General features: G+C 40.0%; 1 protein-coding gene across 1 annotated transcript in view; it reads right to left on the bottom strand.

Moving 5' to 3' along the window:
* RPS6KA2 (ribosomal protein S6 kinase A2) overlaps window positions 1-26,425 on the bottom strand; it is a 155,391-nt gene that overhangs the window by 48,179 nt on the left and 80,787 nt on the right. The window contains exons 4-9 of the mRNA XM_066315833.1: window positions 19,679-19,759; window positions 18,798-18,877; window positions 15,784-15,890; window positions 8,086-8,123; window positions 6,680-6,822; window positions 231-301 (exon numbers count right to left, since the gene is read on the bottom strand). Of these exons, the coding sequence (XP_066171930.1) occupies window positions 231-301; window positions 6,680-6,822; window positions 8,086-8,123; window positions 15,784-15,890; window positions 18,798-18,877; window positions 19,679-19,759 (520 nt within the window). The remainder of the gene's footprint in view (window positions 1-230; window positions 302-6,679; window positions 6,823-8,085; window positions 8,124-15,783; window positions 15,891-18,797; window positions 18,878-19,678; window positions 19,760-26,425) is intronic.

The following is a 26,425-nucleotide window of genomic DNA, read 5'->3' as shown; positions in this document are numbered from 1 at the left end:
ATTTATTTAAGGCCCTCTCAATAATTCACTTTCTACTGTCTATTCTGAAGGCAATTTTAGAGTTAAACACAGGCAGCAGCTATGTCTGCCTTACTAAATTCATACCTTGCATGGCTTTGGAAAGTTCATTATGCACATCATTATTCTCTATCCATTACATACTTGGGCCCTGTGGAGTCTCCAGAGAGTAAACTCACAGTTAGAAGAAGGAAAGCAGTTTTGATACTCACTTGAGAATGAGTGCCATTGTCTCCTTTCTGTCTTTTCCCTGGAAGGGTAATGATCCCGTCAACATCTCAAACTGTGGGGTAGCAACAAAATGGTAAATCAAATGTGCATTTTGATGGTCTGCATAGCTGAAAGACACCACATCCATTTTCTATTTCCAACACAACTGAAAACTAGAGGAAAAGAAATGACCCAACAAGCTGTGCTTCAAAAAAATAGGGCAAGCGAGTCTGGATGACTGTTCCATTCCAGAGACGTGTTACAAACTGTTTACACTGGTATTTGTTGTCATGTTTTTGTATGTTTGGGAAGAAGTGTCAGTGTTTCCTCCAGCACCTGTTGTTTTATGACCAATTCTGGCAATGAGGTATTTGGCTGAGGGATCCTTAGCCAGCATGGATATGGCTCTTCTTAGGTGTTTGGCATGGACTACCATGCAAGGAAAATGGATTTGATATGTCACTCCCCACCTTTTTAGATTGAGTCAAACCACCTCTTTGATTTTATATTTGAACCACTTCAAGATGCCTCTATTATATTTTGCAGGAGAGAGAAGACTAAACCCCACATTCTCAAAGCTTTTGAGTGTTCCTTTTCTCTCCTGCCTTGGTTCCTCTGGCTGTACTCAGTGATGAATCTCTTAAGTGTAACATTTCACTGAACCCAAATCTCCAAGCAAAATTCAACAGTCATCATCAATTATTTGCCTAAATCAAGTGTTGAAACATCAATCAATTATGGTTCCTTGGAGACAGATTAGTGCTTTCAGTAAATTTGACAGGAATTTCGTATCTGTAAGAAGTGAAAATCCCAACAAAACCCCAGCTGAAGAAGCTTGCCTAACTTGGATTCAATACCAGGTCTTTCACACGGCTCTTGCCATGGTGTTTTATGGAATGGCTGCTGCTTTCTCTGACTAAAGAGAGGCTGAAGGCTGTGCATCACCAAATATAAAGACACCAAGAACATAATTCAGCTTGGACACCAAGGAAAACAGTGACCACTGAAGGTAAAGTGAACTGTTGCTTGTTTGTGTCTGTCACTCAGGCTTTGGATATCTTCTACTATAATAAACTAATTAGAGTAATTAATTAATCTAATAATTAATACTCATTGCTATAAGCAAATACCTGTTAAGGCAAGAAAGACTCTTCAAGCTTTATGTAGTTTTTGTACCTAATCCCACAAGAAACCGCACAGCTCCGAGAAAGCATGTTTGTGCTAAGAAGGATTCTTTCATTACCGAAACTTGTGTCAGACTGCCCCACAGCCTGACTCTTCCTTTCACATAGACTAAATACACCTACACCAGAAGAAAACTAAGGGTGAAACTGCTATGCTAATTTTGAGAGAAGGGCAGAGGAGAAGTTTAGAAGCCAAATAACTAATTCAATATTATTAATTGAAGAATTAATCTTCATTAGTAACAAATTACCTCAAGGCACTAAAACACATAGTAAAAACAGAAATAAAACCACTTAAAATGTATATGGCTGCCAAGTATAAACAAGATTTGGAAAAACAAATATATTAACTTCTGCTTTGGTTAGGAGAGGGAAAGAAAGAGTTGCCTGGTAAACCTGGAGGAAAGCAGCCCGTTTTCTACAAAGAAAGATAATGGGGGAGAATTTTTAAACCTGCCTAGATAACACTGGAGCTTAAATACTACTTCCAAAGTAATTCTGACCTATCAGAGCCTTAGTCCTGATAAAAGTGCTCAGATATTCTGGGAATGAGGGGCAGAGAACATTGCTTCCCAGGGCAGCAGCAGAAATGGTACAGACTGTACCAAACCCTCCTCGTGATTTTTAGAGCATTTATGCTCACAGTAAGTACCTAGTGTTCACTTATGCTTGCTCTTGTTATTATAATAAATCTAATTTAGGGGCACCAACAATGGCTGCTACATTTCATTTATACTGTCATAAATGGGCTTGACACTGCTGGTGCAGATGATGGAGATATAAACAACTGCTTGGTCAGTGACTACGTGGGGAAGGATTGTAGTTACCTCCCACCCCAGTATCCCAGGGATACCTGCAAATGCACCGTGGCTGCAAGGGACAGAAACAAGAAGGAAGGAATTGGTAAGAAATTTAAGTTGCAGGAGGGAGCAGGGGGAATGACTGTTCTGGAGGCTGCAGGACACAGTTACTGTGCTGTGTAAGGGCCAGCACTTTGTTACCACATCTCCAATTGCACAGGCCTAATGTTGAGATTAATTCAGATTCAGAAGAAATGCACTTAACATCAATATTTAAACTGAAAGGCAGCCACGTAAGTTAAGTGTACCAGAGCTTTTTACTTCAATGAACTTAGCTAAACAGCATCTGGAAGAAAGCATTAGTTTCTCAATTGCAGTCCTGATGAAATGTGTTGAAGGTTAAAAATGAAAGAACAAGAGAGAAAAAAAAAATTGAAATTGTTCATCAGTTAAAGCTATCATTTCACTGCACAGAAACCTGTCTTCCTGCTTATTTTTTCAAAAAGTCAAAAATCTTGCTAAACCTGAACATGAAAACAGAAGTGAGAACATGCTGCTTACACTCTTGCACATAAATACAGAGCTGTATGGGTCACAGCAGGATGACAAGAAGCTGAGACTAGGGGTGAATGAACTCTGCAGTATTTTTGTCTATTAAATCAGTCCCTATAGTTTTGCTGGGAGACTCAACTTTCATTCTCCCTCCTTCCCCATCTGTCTAACCATCTGTTTGCTCCTCCTTCCCACCGATTCACTTCCCAGGTGTTTTGGAGGGCCATCTTCTTAGACAGTACTTCAGAAGGCTGCACCTCCCTCCAACCTTGACTTCCTTTCTGTACCAAAGAAAGTGCAAGAAAGGCAAATATTCTTTGCACCAGTTCATCTGCCTATTTAGAGAACTACCAAAAAAAAAAAAAATTAGGCTTAATGGGAAGGGGCCCTCTGGAGTCTCATAATCCAGCCCTGCTGAGGTCTCAATATAACATGCAGTGCTTCCTTCCTCTGGTTTTCAGAACAGCCTCCAACTGCAGTAGGCAAAACATGAGCACTTCCCAGAAGATATATATGTGGGAAGACCTTGGAAAAGAGTGCCACATTTCCTGAGGAAATTCAGGATTCAAGAAGTGACCCAGGAATGTTAATGGAGAAGATAATAAATGAGAAAAAAATCCTTGGCCTGGGTAACTACCATGTGCATTTTCCTGATAGATGGAAGGAGAGCAGGTTGTGCAAACTACTTCAGCCCGTCTGCTGAAGTATTGTGAGCATGGGATAAAATTCAGAGTTACAAAGCAAGTTGATACACCTCAGTTTTGGCAAACAGAGAGACACACTCTCATCAGAATGGTCAGGTTCTCCTCTCAACACTTCAGTTGTTTTCCAGGTATCTGAGAACTGCTCAAGCAGTCAGTTTAATCCTTGTAAAATGCATCCAATATTTTTCATTATCTCTGTGTGTGAAACATAATGAATTAGTGCTCATAAAAGGCTGAATCCCTTAATATAGCAACAAGCAAAAACATTCAAAATAATGTTCATGAAGACCACCTCTTGCAGTGGGAATAAAACAAGCATTGTAAAGAGACTTGGTAAAAGAAGATTGCAGTATTTTGTTGTCTTGCACTGATTTTTCCAATGCCACTGTATAGTTACCACAAAATTAGTACAGAGCTGAGTACTTTGGATACCAAAGGGACCTTTTCTTTTCATGTAAAGACTTAATTACTTGCTGACATATATGAACACATTTTTTCTTGTTTGGGACTGCTACCAAGTCATCACAGCCATTTCTCTAATTATAGTCCCCTCTCTGCTCACATGACTCTCAAAAGTGTACAGTGTTTTTTTCCTGAACTGAGATACAAGTTCCATAAGGTCTGTGACCTTGTAAATCAGCTTGTAGGATGAACTACAAAAGCACTGCTTTGTGAGGCCTTTGTGAGGTTTGTACATGTTAGATCAGGCAGAGCAGTTTATCTGAGCTTCAGAGATGGCAGTGTGGGCACTGCAGACTCTTGCAGTGCAGTTCAGAAGGTATTAGTTACATATCCAACTTCTAAACAAATGTAGGCCAAACACTTGTTAGTGAAGACCTCCTGATGCAAAGCTTTTCAGAATATATCCTATCCAAAACCTCCAATGAAGTGAGCAAGGTACAGAAGGTACAGAAAGGCAGAAAAGGCAAACTGTCTGGTCATGATAAACCACATAAATTCACCAGCAGAAATTATAGCTGGGTTTCAGCAGTCATCACCATGTATTTAATGAGAAGCAAGAACTGTCTTCTGGAATGCTGGAAAGGGTGAATTTCAAGATTTGTACAACTGTACCTGCTGACAGACAACAAGCTACCAAAAAACAATCCAAATAAATTGAGTAGCAAACAAACAGAGCAGGTATTAGTTTCAGTTCTGTGGCCTTTGTCAAAGACCTAGCTGGCAGTAAATGAAGTTTTACTACTGACAGTATTGTATTATGTACATAGTATTTACTATGACAGTAGTACTGACAGTTTTACTGACAGTAAAACTCCAGGTGAATAATAATTCACAAAATACTTAGTAACACAATCAATAAATAAGAGCAGAACTTAGTCATTTTCAGACTAGTTTGTTTCACTGTTAATATACCACAACATGGCACATTTAAGGAGTGTGCAAGGATCATTCAGTTTGATTACAGTCTGTGCCCTGGTCAGTGCTGGTTGGCAAGAAGCTGCCAGCACAACCTGACTCTTTATGCTGAAGCATCAACACCCCTTCACAGAACAAATGAGTGTTTGGTTGCTCTGATGATGAGGAAAATACAGGCCATGCTATAACTATCTGCCTAATATGTTCCCTTTTTTGCGAAGAATTTTAGATATAAAAATTACACTATCTCTCACATTTCTTTTGAATCTATGCATATTTCATCAACTGGTATATTTTCTTCATTTATTTTACATCATACTGCAAAGTGCTGAGAAAGAAATACTAATAAATCATTTGAATACCATTTAATTCTCTTCAGTTTTTCAGACTGATAGAAAAACAGCTTCTGTAATACAACATACATATGACAGAACAAGGGAAACAAGGAGAAAAGAGCAGAGTGAAAGAGCATCAGAAAATCCTTCCAGATGTTTAGTGTGTGGAAATATACATTTTTCAGCCCCAACCAGCTAAATGTTGAAAAGGCAAAAAGGTTGAACTGACTGACATATTTTTCTCTAAGATGTCTGGTAACACTTAAAGGCTTAAAGCATTAGCTTGGAGTTAAAAGAGTTTTACTTTCTTTAATTCATCTCCTTTTATAGGGATTCTTATCTATTCTAATTCTAATATGCTGAATCCTTAGGGAAGGGTTGAAAAGAGCAAGGAAAGGAAAAAAAAAAAAAAAGCCCAGCAAAACCCAGGGAAGAAGTAGTCCAGTTTATTACATTTATTAGCTGGTGAAAGAAGAACAATCTATACACCAAATTCACCATCATTTAATGACAGACAAAGAGGAAGAAGAGAGAAGACACAGCTATTCACCATAAATAAATAAAAAATAAAAAAGTTAAAGGGTAGGGATAGATTTATTCTATGAGATATAACCTATTGATTTTTTGTGTATAAATGTACATGGTTCAGAAGTGCTGAGCATCCACAAACAAATTTGTGGCCACAGTAGATAAGGATGTTCCACTCCTTTTATAATTCAGGCAATGAATTACAGTATTTATGTAGATAACTGCTGCCAATCTGTTAGATCAGTGATGTAGGCCCTCCCCAACCCAAATTTTCACTGTTTTTCACATTGCCTCCTATACTTCCTCTGGTGACATCAGCTAGGTCTGCTTCAGGTTAAGAAAATTTAAACATATTCTACGGATTTTGATATGTAGCGTAATATATAGCTACCAAAAATAGCCTCCATACCACAGGAAATGATGTTGTGTTGGAAGAGCACATTGCTACGCTCATTTCTAAATTCCTGGTTCTTCTGTGACAACCACGGTGAGGTGCCCTGGGAGCCACAGCTGCCTGGTGATGGCCATGCCCTGAGCATAGGGTAGATCTGCACCCTTCAGGAGAGAGCAGCCCCACCTCCTTATCCAAACACATCCCTGTGAGAGCAGCAGATGCCTGGTGTCTGGCCTCAAGGGACAGCACTATGCTTGATGAAACAACGCTGTGAGCATCTGCTTCCAAAAACTTACAGTGTTCATACAGCTTTGAAAAAAATCACAGCGTCACCAAAGAGCTTCTTGATCTTTTTTCATCTACCTCAGCAACAACAGCACAGAGACAGAAGAGGCTGGAGGGGTGCAGGGTGTGGGAGGGGCAGGTTAGCATCTGAACACAATTTTAAAAGGCTGGCTTGAGGAGAGTGCAGTACCTCTCTGAAAAACTTCACTGATGCTGCAGTTTTTTATCTGAAGAACTTGATCCCTCCCACAGCACGCCCCATCCAGCAAACAAAGTACAATTTCTGCATTACCATGAGCACTCCAAAGGACCACCAGTCTGCACTCTGGGTGTGCCCTCGCCGGTTCACCACCTCTGGGGCCATGTACTCTATTGTCCCGCAGAACGAGTACGCCCGCTTGTCATGGTCGATGGCCTCCTTACTCAGACCAAAATCTACACAAATTGAAGCAGAAAACAACTCGTCAGGTCTCGAAAAATTATTACTTATGCTTTTTGTTCGCTTAAATTGTTTGCAAAACCCACACCAACCAGCTGGTGAAGCACCCTGCTGTCCGTGTGCAGAAAGAGGCCACAGGCACACATGTGCTGGAGCCTGTGGGGGTAGGCGGAGCCCCGGCTGCTTTGCCCTGGAGGGAGCCAAGCTGAGGAGTCAAGGAAGAATTTCGTAACTTCACCCTGAGCCCCTAAGACAAAGACAAACCTCCTAGCCACGGCGACCTGTCTGGAGACCCACAAGCCCCCTCGGGATTTTATGTAGATCTGTTACAATTGATTGGTTCTGTACCCTTTTCCTCCCACCCTGGTGTCCCATAAAAACCCCTGGGTTTCCTCTGGTCGGCAGAGGTTCCTCGTCCCTGGATCCCTTTCGCTGGTACCCTCTCAATAAAGTACCACCTGCGGAAATTCCACACGAGACCTCTCTCTCTCTCTCACCACGGCCAGCTAAAAGAGGGGCTAACTCACAAGGGCATGAGCTAAGAGCACTGAGCTGAAATCACTGAAAGCTGAAATCACTGAGCTGAAAAATCTCTGCCTGATGCTGAGAAGCCCCTCTGCCAGCTGAGGAGCGCCCTGACCCCCCAAGGAGGTGTTTCTAGCGAGACATCCTTTGGGGTGGCTGTGGCTCTCTGGGTCCCAAGCGGCGGACCCCATCCACCAGCTGGGATAGGAGCCCTGCCTACATGGCGTGCCTGGCACCTGTTAATACACCTCTTAATAGGCATAGCATTTTTCCTCTTCAGAATGAGGTTCTGGCTCAAGGCAGAAGGGAGTTTAAATTAGCATATATATATATACAGTTAAGGTTTGGTGAAGGCAATGCTAGACGGGATTCTTGTGTAGCTAATCAAAGTATTAGGAGTAGTAATCCCAAATTACGCTTCTAGATGTCTTTCCAGCCATCCTCTGTGTGGATTAAATAATCATATTGGAAGCATCCTTCCACCCACAGTGGCAGGCAGCCAAACCTGCCTGCTTCACATCAGTCAAGAGCACAGTTTTACCAGGAAAATGCTATGTTCTCCATGTGCTGTGCAGCATGGGGGTTGACAAATTGACAGAGAAGCTCAACACTCAAACTCTTCTGGCTTCTAGTTTTTGTAAGCAAACTCCTTCCAACCAAAGACCAGGATGCATGCAATATCCTGCACAAAAATAATCAGCTTACAGGCATGAAGTTTTCTGCTCTCCACATACCTGTTATCTTAATGTGACCCTCTTCATCAAGAAGAATGCTATAAAGCAAAAAAGAAACATTCATTCATTAACAAAGTGCAGATAAAAAACATGAATAAAAATGCTGAAGTCAGGTAAGGAGATATGCAAGATCCCAATACTTACATAAACAAAACCTTAGTGGATTCTATGGCTCCAGAAAGAAAAATGAACCTCAAAGGTTTGTTAAATTTCATGTCTGAAGCATGCACCGCCTGAGGCAATTCCATGAGGAGCCTCCTCTGTGCTCCATAGGATGTTTAAGGTGGGCATGCAAACTGAGTTTGGAAAGAACAGGGTGTTCAAAGCCAACAGCTGCAGAGTATATGCTTCCAGCAGGAGAATGAGCTACACATTTCCTGCTCTTGTCATAATAAAAGGGAATCACACAAATTATCAGGGCTTGGACTCACTGGACCTAAAATTAAGTCCAAAGGTTCATGCTGAAGTAATAAAAGTCATCATGGAGCACAGTGACTAGTCACAGCCTAACTGCATGGATCTCAGCCTCTGTTTAGTTTTTCTGTCCAGAGCATGGATGAAAATTCAGCCTGGAAGCCAAATTCAAGTGTTCTCACATTTGCCACCTGCCAACATATTTTTTCTTCACAAAGGCACTCCAACATTTCTGTAGTTCACCAAAACCAATGCTAGTTTTTGCAGAAACAAGAAGAAAGACTGAATTTGAGAAACAATGATTTCGGGAAATAAAAACTGACATAGTAATGAAGGTGGTCTTTCTTCAGTCCTAGTTAGACTTAGGATATTTCTCTTTTCAAACTGACCTAGCATGTGCCAGCTATTTGTATATTCCTTTTCTCTTAGAGAACCACTTTAATTATTCAGGAAGAAAATAGGATAAAACTGAACCAAACATAATGGGCTATGCTTTTGTGAAAAGTTGTATTTGAACTGAAATAATTGAAAAAAGATGCTCTTCTGTCATTCATGTGTTAGAAAAAGCTGTTGTGTATGTCATCAAAGGCCAGCAACTAAGTCAGTACCATGTGTCCAATAATTAAAGCCTTTTCTTCTCAATCAAAGCATCTTACCTTTATTCTTTCTCTACAGTCTCCTTGAACATATAACTTTCAAGTACTCGTCTATACCAGGCATATTTAAATGTATTTTTGTGACTGCAACCCCTAAACTTGTGCTTCAGAAGGGAACAGAATAAAACACCTGCTGGTGTGGAAGGGATCATAAATGTATGAATTCCCCAGACCTGGATATGGAAAAATAGCAGGGGGAATAATAGAGCTCAGAGAAAGCACCCAAAAATTTGCCTCACAACCAGGAAGCCCCTGTGAATAACTATGCAATTCAAAGGTTGTGGGATTTCCCCAGAAACACTGATTTTACATTTAATGGCTTCTAAATTTCATAATTTCCTATTTAAAATCCATGCTGCTTTGGATTGTACACAATGCATGTTTCCCACACTTTGCCCTGATTAAAGGGTTCACACTTCACCTGGGTTAAAGGGATAAGGCAACACCAACAGAGCTTTCAGACAGATAATACTGCCCGAGGTTGAGTCACAAACACACAGCAACTCCTTCTTACACTGTTTGCAAGAGAAGCAGAATCAATAGATCCTGGCTTCCAATGGATGGGTATCCTATAGCCCCTAAAATGTGATCTACAGTTCCTTCCTTCATCTCACGTTCCCTAATCACCCTTCTACCATGCCCTCAGCTGCTGGCAGGCTTCCTCTGTGGCCCCTGGCAGCAGCCTTTGGACATTTGGGTGCCTCCACATCTGCCATCTGGCAGCACAAGCAATGCCACAGTTACTAAATGAAGATTATATTTCATGTAGAAAGAAAACAATATGCTAACAGTGAGGGGGGAAAAAGGCAACTGTTGCATGGCATTATCTTAGAGTGAAATTACGAAGAAAAAACCAAAGTACCTGCTTCTAAGAATGCAAATTACAACAACAAATAGTTTTCCTGTGACAGCAGAGGCAAACTTATTATCTGATCCTACTCTGTACTCTCTTTTTATCTTTATCACTTTACAATTCCTTTTTATCCCACAATATCCATAGCAGACATTCTGTTGTGAAAATCACAATTACTTTAGCTATTGTTTGCAGGATAAACTAATCTGAAATAAGATAGTATTACTCAATGGAAGGGAAAAAGGAACCAGAAGTTTTTAGTATTATTCAGGTTTGAGAATAATCTTTCATCTAAATTAATGTTTTGAAATTATAAAACACATAAAAAGTAGACTATCTTTAACTTCTAAACTAGGTTACAATCATACTGAGTGATAAAATTCAGCTAGGAGGGGTTTTTTAAATTTTATTTGTTCAGTCTAATGCTTGAGTACTTTTACAAGATACTGTCATTATCAACCTTCTCTTCAAAGCAGTAATAACAGTTATTAGAAAAACAAACTAATACCATAAATAAGTGAACCACACATTGGCTTGGAACAAAAAATGGCACAAAATAAGGGTGTCCATCAGAGAAGAGGAGACTGAGAGGAGACTGAGAGGAGACCTCATCACAGCCTACAGGTTTCTCAAGTGGGGAAGAGATGGGACAGGCACTGTTCTCTTCTCTCTGGTGACCAGGACCTAAGGGAATGGACTGAAGTTGTGTCAGGGGAGGTTTAGGTTGGATATGAGAAGTTTCTTCACCCAGAGGGTGGTTGGGCACTGGAACAGCTCCCCAGGGAAGTGGTCACAGCACCAGCCTGACAGAGTTCCAGAAGCCTTTGGACAATGCCCTCAGACACTTGGTGTGATTCTTGGGATTGTCTTGGGGATATTCTATTATTCTATGATTGAACATTTTAGCATCAGAATCATCCCACAAACATTCAAACTAGAGGCTGGGGCAGCTAAATTTGTAGCAGAGGAATGATACAGTCTGAGTTACAGCAGAAGTCTCATAGCAGAGCTAGGACTGCAAACTCGATATCAACTTTTCTGCTGCAACTTTATCACAGAGAAAAAAAGCTTTTGCTATGGGTTGTTGGAATTGTTTTATATCATGTCTAAAATGACATTTCTCTGAACAATTCTCTCCCATTTCTCTCTCACTCTTTATTTTTGGTTTTGAGTCACGTCTTCTGGACTTCACTTTGAGCTCCCAAATCCCCAAATCAATGTGGACTTCAGCCAAATCTAATAAAGCTGGAACTCTGAGGTTGGTTTGGTAGGGGTTTTTTTTTGGTTGGTTGGTTTTGGGTTTTTGTTTTTTTCCTTTTTTTTCCCCCTGGATGATCTCAGTGTCTTTCTAAGTGAGAGCAGTTTTGCAGAAGATTCAACCCACACTTTATGTTAATCAGAAACTGTAGCAAAATTCTCAGGTGGGAAACAAAAAACGTTACCAAGAGTGTTTTACTTCATTGCATGGTTTGTTTTGAAAGTATCAGATGAAGTAGTCAAATATCTACTAAAGACATGAAGATTCTCACAAATTGTCAGTGTTTTGTGACATTTCAGTGTTTGCATGACCCCATGCTATCTCACCCTGCTGAACACAAATTTGTCTCTGCTGTAGCTTTGTTGACACCATGAAATGAAAAAAGGACTGCTTACATCAGTGGAAGCTTTCCACCATAAGCCTTTGTATTTTACTGATTCTCAGATCTTCCCTCTCCATATAGGGCAGTTACATTCATAAATCAATAGTCACGGGTGGCAACATGCTGCATTAAAAAGTGGTTGGTTTTTCTAGCGTGTAGTTCAAGATATCTAAAGTTGTTACATGAGCTTTTATATGAACTGCCTTGTGTAGACAACTGAGGACCTTACAATGTACATCATTCTTTGTTAACCTAAGCCCCTGTTCCAGAACTCAAGGGCATCTAGGTTCCTGAAAATAATAGCTTAATAATAGCTTGTCCATTTTCAGATGGTAGAGTTATTCCTAAGTCACTCATACCCTTAAACCAGAGAATAAGAAATAACATATGCATCATATACTACTTTCTAATATGTTCCCATTTTTCTATTTCATATATACCAGGGTATATATACCATGTTTTATAGCTGGATTGTGCAGTGCTTAAGTAAAAATGTGCCTCACCATGTCAGGAATTCAGTGGCTTCCAGTGAGACTGAACAATACCTCGTCCCACAAGTGATGCCACTGAAATCACCAAGACAACTCACGGAGAAGAATTTGTCAGCAACAATTCAAGAGAAGTATCTGCTTGTTCTAAACAAGACTAACCAGAAAGCTCAGTTACTTGTCTTTTTGAACTAAGTACAGCTGACTTGAGAACAACTCCCAGTTGCACTTGAAATTAACTCACAGCTTTGAACTGCTTGCTCAGAGAATCTTTAAAAAAAAAAAAAAAAAAAAAGGTGAACCTTAAATTTTAATGTACTGAGGGTTCTTCCAAGTGATTTGAACAGTGCTATTTTTTTAACATAAAAAATTCTAATGAGCTTTATTTTAGTATACTTACAGAGCTGACAAACAAACCCAACCTGTCAGAAGTTACTTTTGGAAGTTTCTGAAGAAGAGCAAAAACATTGAACAATGAAAGGTCTAATGCAATGCCACCTTTAATAAAGGGGAGAGAGAGAGAGACAGAGAATTGGGAAATTACTAATTAATTTATTTATCTTTAGTTCTGCAAATCTTTTGCTTGTAATCATGCTGGTTGGTAATGCCTCTGCTGAAGACGTGTGTGTGATTCTGCATGTTGCACTTCAAAGGAGAGAAGGATCAAGAGAAACCAAAAGGGAGCAATCAGAATGACTGAACCCCTGTAAGGACTGACTAGTGAAGAGTTCAGTACCTGGATCATTCAGGGTACAGAAGAGGGTCTAAGGAAAAAGATCGTCTCACAGGCTGCTGCTGAGAGCAGAACAAGCAGGTTGGGCCTTATAGGAGGACAGGCCAAGGAGCACTGGCCTGCAGTGGCAGCAAAGAAAGTTCAAACTAGCTGTTAAGTGGAACATTTTAGATGAGCCACTGCTGGAGCACTGCCAAGAGGCCTCCTGTGTAGAGCATGGAGTCTCCACTAGCTGTTTTAAGCCTAGGTTAGCAACATACCTGTTATGGTCTTGATCCTGGCAGGGGACAAGAAGAGGAAGAGACAATCCTGGGATGGTCCTAATTTTCTTTTATCATCTTATTTAGGAAGATATTCTTTCCCAGATGTAACTCAAAAATTAAGGTTTTTTTTTTTTTTTTTTTTTTTTTGGTTTTTTTTCTGAGAGTAATTGTTTTATTCTGCTGTATCTACTTCTTTAATGCAAACTTAAATTTCCAGAGAAATCATAGGCTGTCATGCTCTACTCTCCTAGGTGTGACAATATACAGGCTATACACTTACAGAGCTATTTTTAGAGGACATGGTTTTCAATCAGAGGCCTTGCTTTATCTCCAGGTATGAACTTCTGGGTCACTCCCTTTCCTATACAACAGTTATATTCATGCAAACTAATTTTATACTACATCAATTGCATCCAAAATAAACTGTATTACAATTAATCCACTAAACTGTACATCAAAGACCATAAACTATATATACAAAGTTAGAAAATGGAAGAGTGAGGGCTGCCACCTTAACTTTACACAGTGATCTCTACCTGTAAAGGTCTTCAGTTACATGATGATACTCTTTATTTTCTTACAGAGAAAACTTATCTCAGTTGGCAGACTGGGAACACTCAGGGAGGGATTTTAGCAGAGCAGTACAGTGAAGGGGATGGCTGGTCTCACCTCAGACAAAAATACAGAGAAAACTGGATTTCATCTGTACCTTTTCAACATGCTTCTATGTGACAATGACAAATCAGTGACACCTTCCTTCCTTAGATGAGTTCCAATTTCTTGATTCACTGATCTCTGATTTGAAGCACTGCAGCTTGGTCTGAAGTAATATAAAATGCTCTCACTTGCAACTGGAGTAATTGAGAGACCTTTTTTGAGATGCTAAGTGACACTTCCTGCTGAGAACTCAGAAAAATGCAGTTCTCAGTATCTCAAATACAATTAACAGTTTTGACACACACCTAATTTCCTCCTTGGTTTCAAACTTCTTCTAAAGCAAAAAATTACAGCATATGCCTAAAAATGTAATGGTATTTTGGCATATCTGAATATACAAGTTCGTGTCTAGATACCTTCTAATAGCAGATTAATGTATCATGTGTTATCTCAAAAACAACCCTCATCTAACATCAGAGAGAAAAGCAGTGCATGATTCATATGAATGCTCACTAGAATCAAAGTTTAAAACAGAAAACTTATAATTGGAGTTATTTTATTGTGTACATATTTGTTGATGCTGAATGGATATAACAGCAATTCAGAATGAAACTGAAACTGAGGAGCTGCTGGCAGATGATGCAAGAGCCTGTAGTAGTGGCAGCTGAGGTGTTACCCCTGCCTACTTGCATTTCATACCAGGAACAAAACAATACTTTTCTCCCTCCACTTGTTTAATTTATAGGATGACTTCCCATATTTGCCAAAGACTCTGGTTTCCAGTTTTGGTTGCATAAACAGGCAAGATTGGAAAATCTGGTCAACTGCAAAAAGCCTTCTAGCCCAAAAGACTGAGAGCCCTTGCCATGTACATCTCTTGAATTCACACAGTACTACTACTGCTACTACTATTTTTCTAATCAAAACATAAAATTGAACTTAAAATCTAAATCACACAGAACTGCAATGGAGATAAACAGTCTTCTCCCCTTCAATTTCTCATCTACAAAGTCCACCTTCCATCACTTTTGGTCTCATGTTTTGCCCATGAGAGTGAAAGCAATAACACTCCATTGTAAAGAAACAGCTGCGTATCTTTCAGTTTGATGTCACAGAAGGAAAACGTTGCTGTGCTGTTAGACTTTAAAAATGTAAGCAATTGCCAAACAGACTGCCCTCAGCGGTTATCTTTTATAAATGTAGGTGACCATTACATGAAAAAGGAACTTTGGAATGCTGCAGCCTGATTTATTTGAGTTGTTGTAGCAGAATCTAGCAAAGCACCAAGTAAAGGGCATAGAATAAGAACAGTATCACGTCACTTCCAGTGATAGCACTGAGGGCGTCGTTTACTGGACTGATATATTGCAAATAAAAAAGAGAAAGGAAAATAAGGACCAGATTATGAATGAAAAATAGCTGCAAATATAAGTGAGAACAAATATTTTGGCAAATATTTTGCACATATAATTCAAGTGTTTTCAAAGTCTTGATTATCATTTCTCTCATGAGTTAACAGGCACACAAGTTCTCAGATATGTTCATTTACTTTAGGTAATGGCTACAGTGAAACTGAACAGTGCCATGCCATATTCCATCTGAGCTGCAAATGGAGTCGCTTTGAGTGGTTTACACTGCATCAGGGGGAAGGCCAGATTAAATGCTGCAAACAGAGAATAGTGCCACTGAAGTGAAAGGCACAGGAATCTGAATTCTTTACTGAAATCGTTCACAAAACTGAAGGTCAGGCATAGAGAGTCCCATCATACTGGAGTACAGTCAAAACATGCTAAGGTGGTATGATAGAAAAACCCTGTAACATGAGGCTGTAAGTGATGGTCTCCCACAAACAAGTGAGTCCCACACACAGGAAGGAAGACAGAGCCCCTGGCAGCTTCTCATTCACGTTACCTTGTCAGTAACGTGACAAGGAGCAGAAGCAACTTAAAAGTTCAAGTATTTATGTTTCTGTTCACTTTTCCTTGTTAACTTACTTTTCTGGTTTTAGATCCCTGTAAATAATTCCAAGACCATGGAGATGGTCTAATGCCAAGGCCAGCTCAGCTAAGTAGAACTTGACATCCTCTTCTGTAAACATCACCTAGAAAGAAGGAAGAGAAGACCACATCTTTTTATTAGACAGTGGCAGGGCTGGCTTGTCTTAAACAGAAACGGGGAAGGAACTGTGTAACCTGGGAATGCTGGAAGGACCATATCAGGTTCAATTTTCCATAATTTGTCTGAACTGACATTAACAATTCTTAGCAGATTCTCCCCATAAAACAAAACTTGATCTGTTGAGTACATCTATTCCTTAAAATATGCTGCTCTCATTCATCTGTTTGACCTGTTTAGATGACATTATGTCACAATATTAGGAATAAATTGTAACTCCTTAGCCTTTGGAAACGAACAACAAAATTAAACAGAGTCAGTGCAGCCCACTTTGTTTTCATATCCCTTAACTTTGGCATTGGCTTACCAAATTTCCAAAGCATGGGAAACCTTTTTGGGTAAGTGGAATACTTCCAAATCTGAACAAAATACACAGTATGAAGAGAATCAGAGATGGATTTAAAACCTCATGCCTTAGAGGTTCAAGGAATAGCAGTGCAAATGCCCTAAGCAGTGATGTGCTGTCAAACATCCAGGGCCTGATGAGGTGCCAGCTGAAGACAGTGTTTTCTGTAGCTGATATGGATACTGCTAACACCAAAAGCTGTGTTTTAGGTGAGAAGAAACTTCTGTAATCAAAAAAGCTCTCAAAAACCCAGATGGCAGGAAACCCCTTTGGTTCAACTTCCATTATATCTCAGATGTTCTATTTAATTAAATTTCAATGTGCACAAAGATAATAATGCAGAAAAAGAAGCTGATATATTGGATACACAAGTATGATTATGCATGACAGAAGTAAAATGAGTCAGCTCAATACAAATTTACTTGTCATATGTAAATGTAAATTCTATAGTTGAAGTTACTGAGCTTAATTTTAAAATTAAGTCTCTGCTCTCAAAAAGGGGTAGCCAAAATATCTGAGTGCTTTGAGAAGTTTCAGACAGCTGAAAAAAAAAAAAGAGGTGATTTGGAGAACAGATGTCACATAATTTAACTAAGAATTTTACTATAAAGGATAGAAATAAAGACACAAGGAGAATAATAAATACACAAACAAAAGCTCTCAAATTTAATGGTATTGAATGTAAAAATTAAATTAATTTTAAAAGAAATTTAAATTACTTATAAGATTTAAATAATGTAGGCAAGAAATTATTAGAATCAAGGAAAAAATCTGTTTCATATACATATACATCTAGTTGAAGTCAGGTGTCTCCAAAAGACAGCAAGAAATAGGCAAGCTATGCATGCATGCATGCAATATATGTATATGGGATCTGACTGAAAGTCCACTGAAATCAATACTTTTCAACCAAATTTATAACAACAAATTGCAAACAGTTCAACTTTTCCCAGTTCAACTTCTTTCTTTGCAATACCTTGCCCCTGAACAGCTGCAAAGTATAGGCAGGCAGAGTGAGCTGCAAACACTGAATAAAGGAGATTTTTTTAATGTCAATGGAATGACACAGGATGTTGGTGAATTGCCCTGGACAAACTTTGGGGAAAACATGAAGCTTTAAGGAAGTATAAGGTCTGAGCTGTTATCTTCCACCTTTGAGTTCCCTGGCTGGGTAGAACAGGGACCTGCCCTCTTAGGCAAGAGCCACATTTTCTGTCTTCTTCCATGAAATCAGAGAGGGCCTTGATGAGACAGCAACGCTGCCTCGCTAGTAAAGCTTGGTCTCATGACAATAACAGAAGGACAATTTAAATTTAAATTTTTAAAATCTTTTTTCCTCACATTAAAATAACTGCCACCAGGGACTGAATATTTATACAAGGATCATTACTAAGCAGTGTAATTAACTTGTTACCAATGTCTTCTTGCATTAGCAAACAAGTCTTACAAGCAAACGCTTGGGGTCCCAAGTTGCAGGGCACACAGCATCCTGCAGCACGTCGCTGAATCAGGAATTGAATGGGGGAAAGCCAGGAAACTTCTGACTGAAAATACTGCCTTCACAGCTTTTTTTAAGTCCATTAGCAGCTCCCCAAACCCAAGAAGAGCAACAGAACTTCCCCTCAAGATGGCATTTGAAAGGTTCCTGTCTTTAATGACTCTATGTTGAGCAGTTGCCTGTACCCCTCTCCCCACATCCTGAGAAGTACCAAGGGCTGGGGACATCATATTGGTGACAGAGAACACTAGGGCACAGACAACTGCAGGGCAGCCATTCAACCTCACTGGAGGCTCCTGCACTTCTGCAGGGACCTCTCTGGGACTGCTGGCTCATAGAGGTTTGGAGATACAGCATAGAGCTAAACAAACCTAGAAAACCTACTGCGGCTGCTCTGTATGGGCACCAGTGACACTTGGGTTTGGGATGTTCCCTGCCTGCAGCAGTCCCTCTCCAAGGGCATGGCAGGCAGAGGACAGGGGAGGGATGGGAGCCTGGGGAGGGTATGGGAGCAGCAGCTGCTCCTGGAAGGCTGGAGAAGGGCAGGTGATAGTCAATCTCAGATGTATGGGCTGGTGCGTGCCCTTGACCTGCTCCCGGCAGCTGCAGGGGCTGGCCCTGACCCATGGCCATCTCTTCCCTCTGCTGGCAGTGTGTGTGTTTTTCCAGTGGCTCATCACAAGGGTAAAATGTATTGGGGATTGATTTCTCAGACTGTGTCTTATCACATCCAAGATTTAATCTGAAAACATCGAGTCTGGGGCTATTTTGCTATGGGAATGGCTTAGCAGTTTTCTCTGGCAGTGATGCCTACATGGCATGTGCTGTATTACCTCTGGAAAAATTCAAATACAATTATTAAGAACCCACTTTACCATGCATATATATACAACTATTCCCAAGGCCATTTTTCATTCCCACAAAGTCAATCTGAATTCTGAAAATCCAAGACAGTCTTTTATTTCTCAGCTAAACATTTATCAGCTTACCTCTTTGGAGAGTCTGGTGAAAAGGTCCCCTCCCCGCAGGAAATCTAGTATTAGATACAACTTTCCTTCTGTTTGAAATGCTGCATTAGGAAAGGATAAAGATGTTGGAAGTTTGAATCAAGATAAAGTCCCCAACGAGTAAGTCCTGTTCACTAGCAATGTATTATTCATGCCATTACTTCACTGTAATTTCAAAACTTTGAGAACCATAAAAAAAAAATTTCTATATAGAACTTGGCAACTGAGCTTAGGCTATGGGAAAAAATAGTGTCTGTTGAGTGACAACAGTGCATTACTAATATATTCATTTCCATGCTAAGCAGCTGTGAATTATCAATCTTTCCTACACCACAAGGTATCAGGAGTGACCAAGAGTGAGGCACAGAGAGAAGTTACCACGTTTATTTGAGAGGAGATTCTGCACTACCCAAATGTCCTCAGAATACCTGTTACAGCAACAATGGGGCTGGTGTGGCAGGAGGCAGCTCCAGCAAGACACCACGTTAATGTACACACCTATACAAATTTAGACTGGTACTGATTATTAAAACCAGCTTTTGTTTAAATTCTCTGTCTTTCTAAATGATACCTGACAGCAGGTAAGGTGCTGGCTGATGTAAATTCACCAGCTACCCCACCAGCACTACCTACCACATCAGACTTTATGACAAATTTATTTTGATGGTGGAATGGCTGAAATTTAAAAATAATGGATTTCTCCTTTAGCTTAAACTAAGAATTTCACACAGGTAGCTTCTATGCCTTTTTTAGAAACAGAGTCACAAGTAGGTAGGGAGTATCTGTATGGAAGTGTAACACATCTAGTCACAATTCCCCAACCAATTTAAGAACAAACATGAATTGTATTTTATTATAGTTACCATAATGAAGCTTGACTATGAAAGGATGGTTCACTTCTGCCAAAATATCTCTCTCCATTTTAGATCGAACCCGATCCCGAACTACAAAGAAAGAACAACAGGAACAGTCACATATTAAGAGGCAGCATGGTCATTGGATACAGTACTGGAATAAGGATCTAGTAATCTGGATTCTGATTCTCCCTTTGCTGACGGCTTGTATGACCTTAGGCAAATCAGGCCACTCCAGTGTCCTTTACTTCTGACAGTCTGGTCTGTGCAGCAAGTTCTCCAAGAAGGCTCTGTGTCTTTCCCAATAGAGAAATACCCTAGCTAAAATGACCACAGTATTACAAACAAGAGGGCAAAGACACTTCACAGAAGAGAATGTTAAAGTGAAAATGAAAATGACATAAAATTAATTACTTTACTTCATTAAAGATGAAACAGAATGTACCAGTCCCAGAGCAAGCCAGATTAATCTTGCTCAAATTAATTTATTGTATTTTGCTGATGCTAGCAGTGTTTATGATGTATCACCAAATAGCACTTTCTGGAAGTGCTATATAATATATACAATATTTAAAACTTCCAATAAACCACCACCCAAACAACCACTAATAAAGAAAAATTCCAAGTAAAAATAGCAGCTAATTATTTTTATGTGTAGAGATAACATTATTGTGTGATAGCAGTGGGAAAAATACTTTTTGTGGTTGATCATAATTTCAGAGGTGAGCTGAGTTCAAGCTAAACAAAGCTTATGCTGAAGATTTCACACCAAAGCCATTTGGCAGAATATTCAGACACTGAGGAGGATTCAAGTCCTCATGTTATCAAATCTTGATCCTAAAGATGCACTTTTGAGTCAATCACTATTTTATCGAAAGTATTGACATTTTCTTCTTTCTCTTCACAATGCCGATATGCTTTTCAGATGAAAGCATCTACAAGAGATATTATGAAACTATTTTAGGTAGCAAAGATCTCAGTCACTCTATCATTGCAGGCAAGTGTTGTGGAGCTGCTCAGAAGCTGAGTACTCTCAGCACCCAACTAAGGAACATACCACAGCAAAACCCCCGTCTATTGCTGTACTTCAAAAACTGATGTACAGATATAGATCCAAACCAGCTGATCTGAAAACCTTAAACAGCACTGGTGATATTCTTGGATTTCTTGCTATTTTGATGCTTTACTTAGGCCAAAAACAAGATAAGCTTTACTAGCTCATTCAGCCTAAGATACCTCGTAGATAAATTCAAAACAAAGGGAATTGCAGAATCACAATCTCATCCCTCAACTAAAAATCACACAGCATACACTCACAAAATTATTAACCTATGTGAAGACAGACTATTTCTTGTGCTGTCCACCAGCAAGGATCCCAGGTGGGAATTCGTGTTGGACAGGTGGGCATTGCTGGACACTCTACATGGGACGTTTCCCATTAAGCTTGGTTAGGCAGCCTAAGGAGGCGCCTACCTGCATTTGCACTGCACAGTTGTGAGAACAGGCTGTCAGAACAGCAGCACATCCTCCTCATTTTAACCTCTCTACAGGGAAAGGCCCAGCTGTGTAGCCCAGTGCTTTGCCAAAGCCCCATGCCCTGCTTGCTGCTGTGGTGAAAACCGAGTGTGGACCTGTAACCACACAAGTCACCCTTCTCCCCACATGCAACAAGAGGCACACCAGACTCAAAGAGAAGGTGAAGTCACCACAGAAGACATCTCAGGCTCCAGTCATGGCCCTGTAACCACTCTGAACCTACAGCTGCTGCATTATGGGGCTACATTTCCTTTTGAAACCCTGTCTTTCGGGAGCAGAAACCAGGCTTGTGAAGCTGGAGGCTCAGCAGCACCACACATTGTCACTGAGCACTGCTGTCCTCACACGGCCTGGGCCAGCCCAGGACCCCTCAGGCACCATTTGGTGACAAGGGCAACTAAAGAGGGTGCATGGCAGTGGGATGGCTCTGCCCTGCTCCCTGGGCTGAGAACTCCCTGGTGCCCCAGATGGGCCCCAAGTGCTTCCCTTGGGGCCAGCTGGATCCTGTCAGGGTATGGATGCTCTAAATTAGCACTCTCATGGCAGATACCATTTTCCACTTACAGCTTCCCTCTTCAAAATCTTCAGTAGAGAAAGATCCAGCAAGACAGGGCATATTAGAGACATCTTAATGGACTGTCTTGGCCAAGAGCACTGGGCTGCAAAGCAAACGTGATAAACAGCAAAGCCCCAGTGTGAATATCTCCTGACTGCATTGAGCAGCCTGGTCCCTCCCCACAGTCCTCTGGAGGTGGCTCAGGACAGCACCTGGCGATTTGGTTGCTCTATGAGTGGGTCAATCTTTCCCCAGTGATTTGGGAAACTGTCTTCTTGATGTCTTGAAATCGATGTTTGAAAGTTTATTTTTTTTAAACTAGGAATGGGTTGTTGGATGATCAGTTTGCTGTCTTAGTGACTATTTCTCAATGGTTTTTTGTCCATTTTGACCAAAGTGCTTCTGAGTCCCCTGACCTGAAACATCAGAGAGAGAAATCCCCCAGCATGTGTGACAAAATCATCTGCCACTTAAAGAAAGCTGCTTCTGCAGGAAGATGCATGCAGGAAATACACAAATTAAGTCAAAGATTTAGCAATCTGCCCAGAGATGTTTGGTAAAAAACATTATTTATTATAAATTATTTCCTCATTTCTACCTTTCAAAATGCCCTTTCAATAAGAAATGTCACTGCTTAATTAGGAGTGGAACATTAATTAATTAATAAAGCAAGAATAAGGGGAGCTACAAACTAAGTTAACTTAGTTAAACCAGCATCAAAAAGTATCACAACAGGAGAAATAAATCAGTGAACAAAATGATGGCTTTAAATTTCATCTGTTATCCTCCTCACTTATTTAACACTCCGCACTTTGCCTCAAGTGGAACAAATGCAAAATAGGACTCAGGCTTAGGAACTTGCAACTCAATTTCAAATTCTCCACATAGCACGGGAACAGAAAAAAAGTAATGAAAATAGAGTATGTACATAAAACTCTGCAACATCCTTTTCAATTCTATTGCTGTTATTTTAATCTGTTTTTAATATTGTCTGTTGTAGGCAAAAGTAGAGAGCTAAATTCTAAATTCAAATCCACGTTGCCTATGTCCAGAAGACAAATATGTGTGTGTGCAGTGCCTAATTACCTGAGATATGGAGAAACAGAGGCTTTTTAAAACTGATCATAGTCTCACTTCAATGGTTCTGCTTGGAAATACTATTTGTTTTACTGTGATTTTGTTCCACACAGTACTACACTCAAATCCTCTGAAGAGCAGCCTTTTGTGTTGTGCCTTCATCAGCGGAGCATTATTATAAGACAAATAAAAATCAGAAAAGCATCCTGTTGACACACTAGATGTAGAAGCATAGGGAATTCACATAGGTACTTCATATGCTTTTTTTCTGAAATGCATATCCTTCTGTGAAGGTCATTTTTCTGGAAGAAAGACCCTCTGTGGCCCAAAATATGGAACCTTTTAGAGATGAGGAAAGAGCCATTTTACCATACCTTTACCACTCAGCCCTATGATTCTACAGCAAAGGTAGAAAAAACCAGATCTACAGACCAGGAGACACTCCTTTGTAGAAGGGCAGTCTGAAAAATCAATAAGAATGCAGACTGGGTTTTAGGAGGCCAGGGTCTGGGGGAGGTCGTTTTATCCTCCTCATTTTTTTTTTTTTTTTTTTTTTACTTTTACATGAAAACACATTTGGCTTTAAAAAAATCAAAGAGTTGCCTCTGTTTGTTGTATTTTAAAGTAGCCTTGATGCTTCAGTGTTGAGATTCAGAATGACAGATGTCTCTAAATCAGTACTACACTCCAGTATTGAACTTCCATTTATAGTCTTTATCACCTATTCATTATTCCCTCTGTTTGTAAAAGTTAATTAAATCTCGCAATATCCCTCTGAAGTACCTCTGCTCAATTTTCCAACGAAGAGAATTAAAGAACAGATTGATGAAGTCTGATGCTACAGAAAAAAAAAAAAAAAAAATCACGTGGGACTTGTCAGGAGCAAACATAGGTTCTAGGACATACAAACTCAGCTGAAAACAAATCCCCAGAGCAGTAACTTGAGCCCTTCTCATGTTTTCCTCATAGCCTTGCCAGCAAGGAGCAGCCTGGTGAGCTGAGGGGCTGCACAGTCGCCTCCTTCCTACCCCATGGAGCCTCTGGCAGCTGCAACTTCTGCTGTTTCCTCTCTGGGACACCAACTTGGATCTCTCTACTTGACCAAAAAAATCCACAGACACTGCAGGAGATTGTGTTTTAGATTTCTGGCTGAAATTAGGTGTTGGGCTCAACCCCATCATTAGAGAAATACTGACTGACAGATCAGCCAAACAATCACATAAATCTCGCGTCCTTACGCAGAGGTGAAATTTCAATTTTTGTGTGTTTTTAAGCAGAACTGAACCACTGAATATCCACAGATGTGCTTATGCATAACTCCCAGGTGGAACCGTTCCCCACCAAGGTCTCTGAGCTGCGGATGTGAAATGGTATCCAATAAGCCAAATCCTATGGTGATGCACATCACCAGCAAAGTCAGAATTACACCCCTCATGACTGCATAAATCAGTTCTAACTAAATTCATTAAAACCAGACTCAATAAACAGCTTCATGAAGAGAAAAGAAAGCTGCCATCTGCTAGAAGGGAATTTCCTCTAAAAATCCAAAACCTACAGCTGGAAATACATCTGTTCACAACTTGTGCAAAACTGACAGTCTTCAACACCTCTGCAGAGTTGCACCAGGAACTTATTTTTCTTTTCATGAAAATCATATGTTTGATTTAAACTTCTTTACCTTAATCGATGTGATATTCTGTGAAATAATCAATTTGTTTCTTGAATTTGAGTGTAACACACTCCTATACTTAATTTGCTTCAGTTGTACTGAAGTGGGACTTATAACTATTTTTAATTATTATTACTATTATTGCAGGCAATAACAATTTCATTACTAACTCTTACTGACAGGCAATAATTACCTATGCTCTAGGAATAGGCATAATTTCAAAATGACAAATTAATAAGGCTGGCCTTAGAATTCAGAGGTCCCAGTAAACACTATTCATCAGCAACTCTGGAAATTATGATGAACTGAAGGAAGAAACTGGTTTCATACAGTTTTGCAACAAAGAAAAGTTGTTTAAAATTTGTATGAGACAGTTGGCCTTTTCTCCCCACATAAAACAGGTATTTCAAATGTGCCAGCATGCAAGAAACCAATGACACAAAGATGACCAGGACATAGAGTCCTCAGTCCTCCTCTGAAATACAGTCTTAAGAGGAACTAACTCTTTCCATCAAACTTCTCTCATATCTCCTGGGAGACTCTTTTTTCCCCTTGCAGTTCCTGCCCTGCTGCAGTGCTGGCTAACTTGATGCAGCTGCAAAGAAGAAGCAGCACCAAGATTCCTATTTCCTATCCATGGAGCATTCCAGTATCAAATGAGTGCTTGCCTTGTGTTTTGCTATGGAGATGTTGCTAAGCCAACAGAAGCAATTAAGAAGTTATTTTTTTCTTGTCCTGCTTGAGGTGGAGATGATCCAGACGTCCAGGAACTGCTGGGTCTCTCAAGGTAATGGGTTTTGCTGCTTGCCTTTTCAGCCTGAGGCCCAGCATGGTTTAATCAAGCACTGCTGCTCTTTGCCCTGAAAACACACCTGTTTGGTGGGTTTTACAGGGAGAGCTGCATAAAGGTGGTGCATCACCTTACTCTGTAAGTGTGAAAGCTGCCTGTGCTTTGGTATTCACCACAAATACTTTCTGCAGCACATCATCAAAGGCAAAAATACAGCTTTTATGATTGAAAAGTATGAAGAGTGAACACTGGCCCAGGGGCGAAAATACAAAGATATTCCCTCTCATGCCAGCCTTCCACAGGAAAAAAAATTGTCCTCTTTATTCAGTCTCTCCAGGTCTAAAAAGCCAGTTGTACTGAAAGGGGCATTACCCCTCCTTCAGGACCTTTGAGCAACTACTAATTCGCTTGCAAAGCCTAGCAGAGCTGAAAGGGGGTGAGGGTGGCCCAGGATCTCCCCAGGGAGTTCTTGGCACACCAACTCCGGGCAAAGTGCCCGTGTGAGAGTGATTCAAAGCCCACCCAAGCCCCTTCTCTTCTGTTATTTATATGAGCCTCTGCTATTTTGTTTAATGGCATGGTATGAAACCTTCTGCCTGGTCCAGTTCAGATGTTTTGGGATGAGACTGATAATCTTTTATAAAATATTAAGTGAGAATTCCTGGAAGGAGAGGAAATGTGGTATTTCCTCTCTGTATAGAATGTATGTACTGGGATGCTTTAGCCATAGGCTGAAGTAATCCTAGTAAATGTTTTCTGTAGACCCGCTTGAAACTTGCAATTTTGAATATTCTCAAAGATGTTTTTGCTGTGGGTTTTTGTTCTCTAAACTGACACAGATAGCCTAAATTTGGCAAGGCTTGCCAAAATTAAATTAAGAAAAATTATTTTGGCTGCATCAAAGTACTCTTTGTTAAGGTTTTTATTTTATTTTTTTAATCTCCTCTTTCTTAACTCTAATTATAATGTATAACTATAAAATATTGTTTAAAAAGGTACACAATCAAACCAAAGAATTCTGCTGAAATGCTTAATACTGATATTTTGTCAAGCAAAATTTCCCTCGACTCTCCTGTTCCTGTGGATAGACACTATACAAGAAACTCATTTTTTCTTTATTAGTTGTAA

Source organism: Sylvia atricapilla, chromosome 3, assembly GCF_009819655.1.
Source record: "Sylvia atricapilla isolate bSylAtr1 chromosome 3, bSylAtr1.pri, whole genome shotgun sequence".
In the NCBI taxonomy this organism is placed as follows: Eukaryota; Metazoa; Chordata; class Aves; order Passeriformes; family Sylviidae; genus Sylvia; species Sylvia atricapilla.
This window is presented reverse-complemented; position numbering and strand designations above follow the sequence as displayed.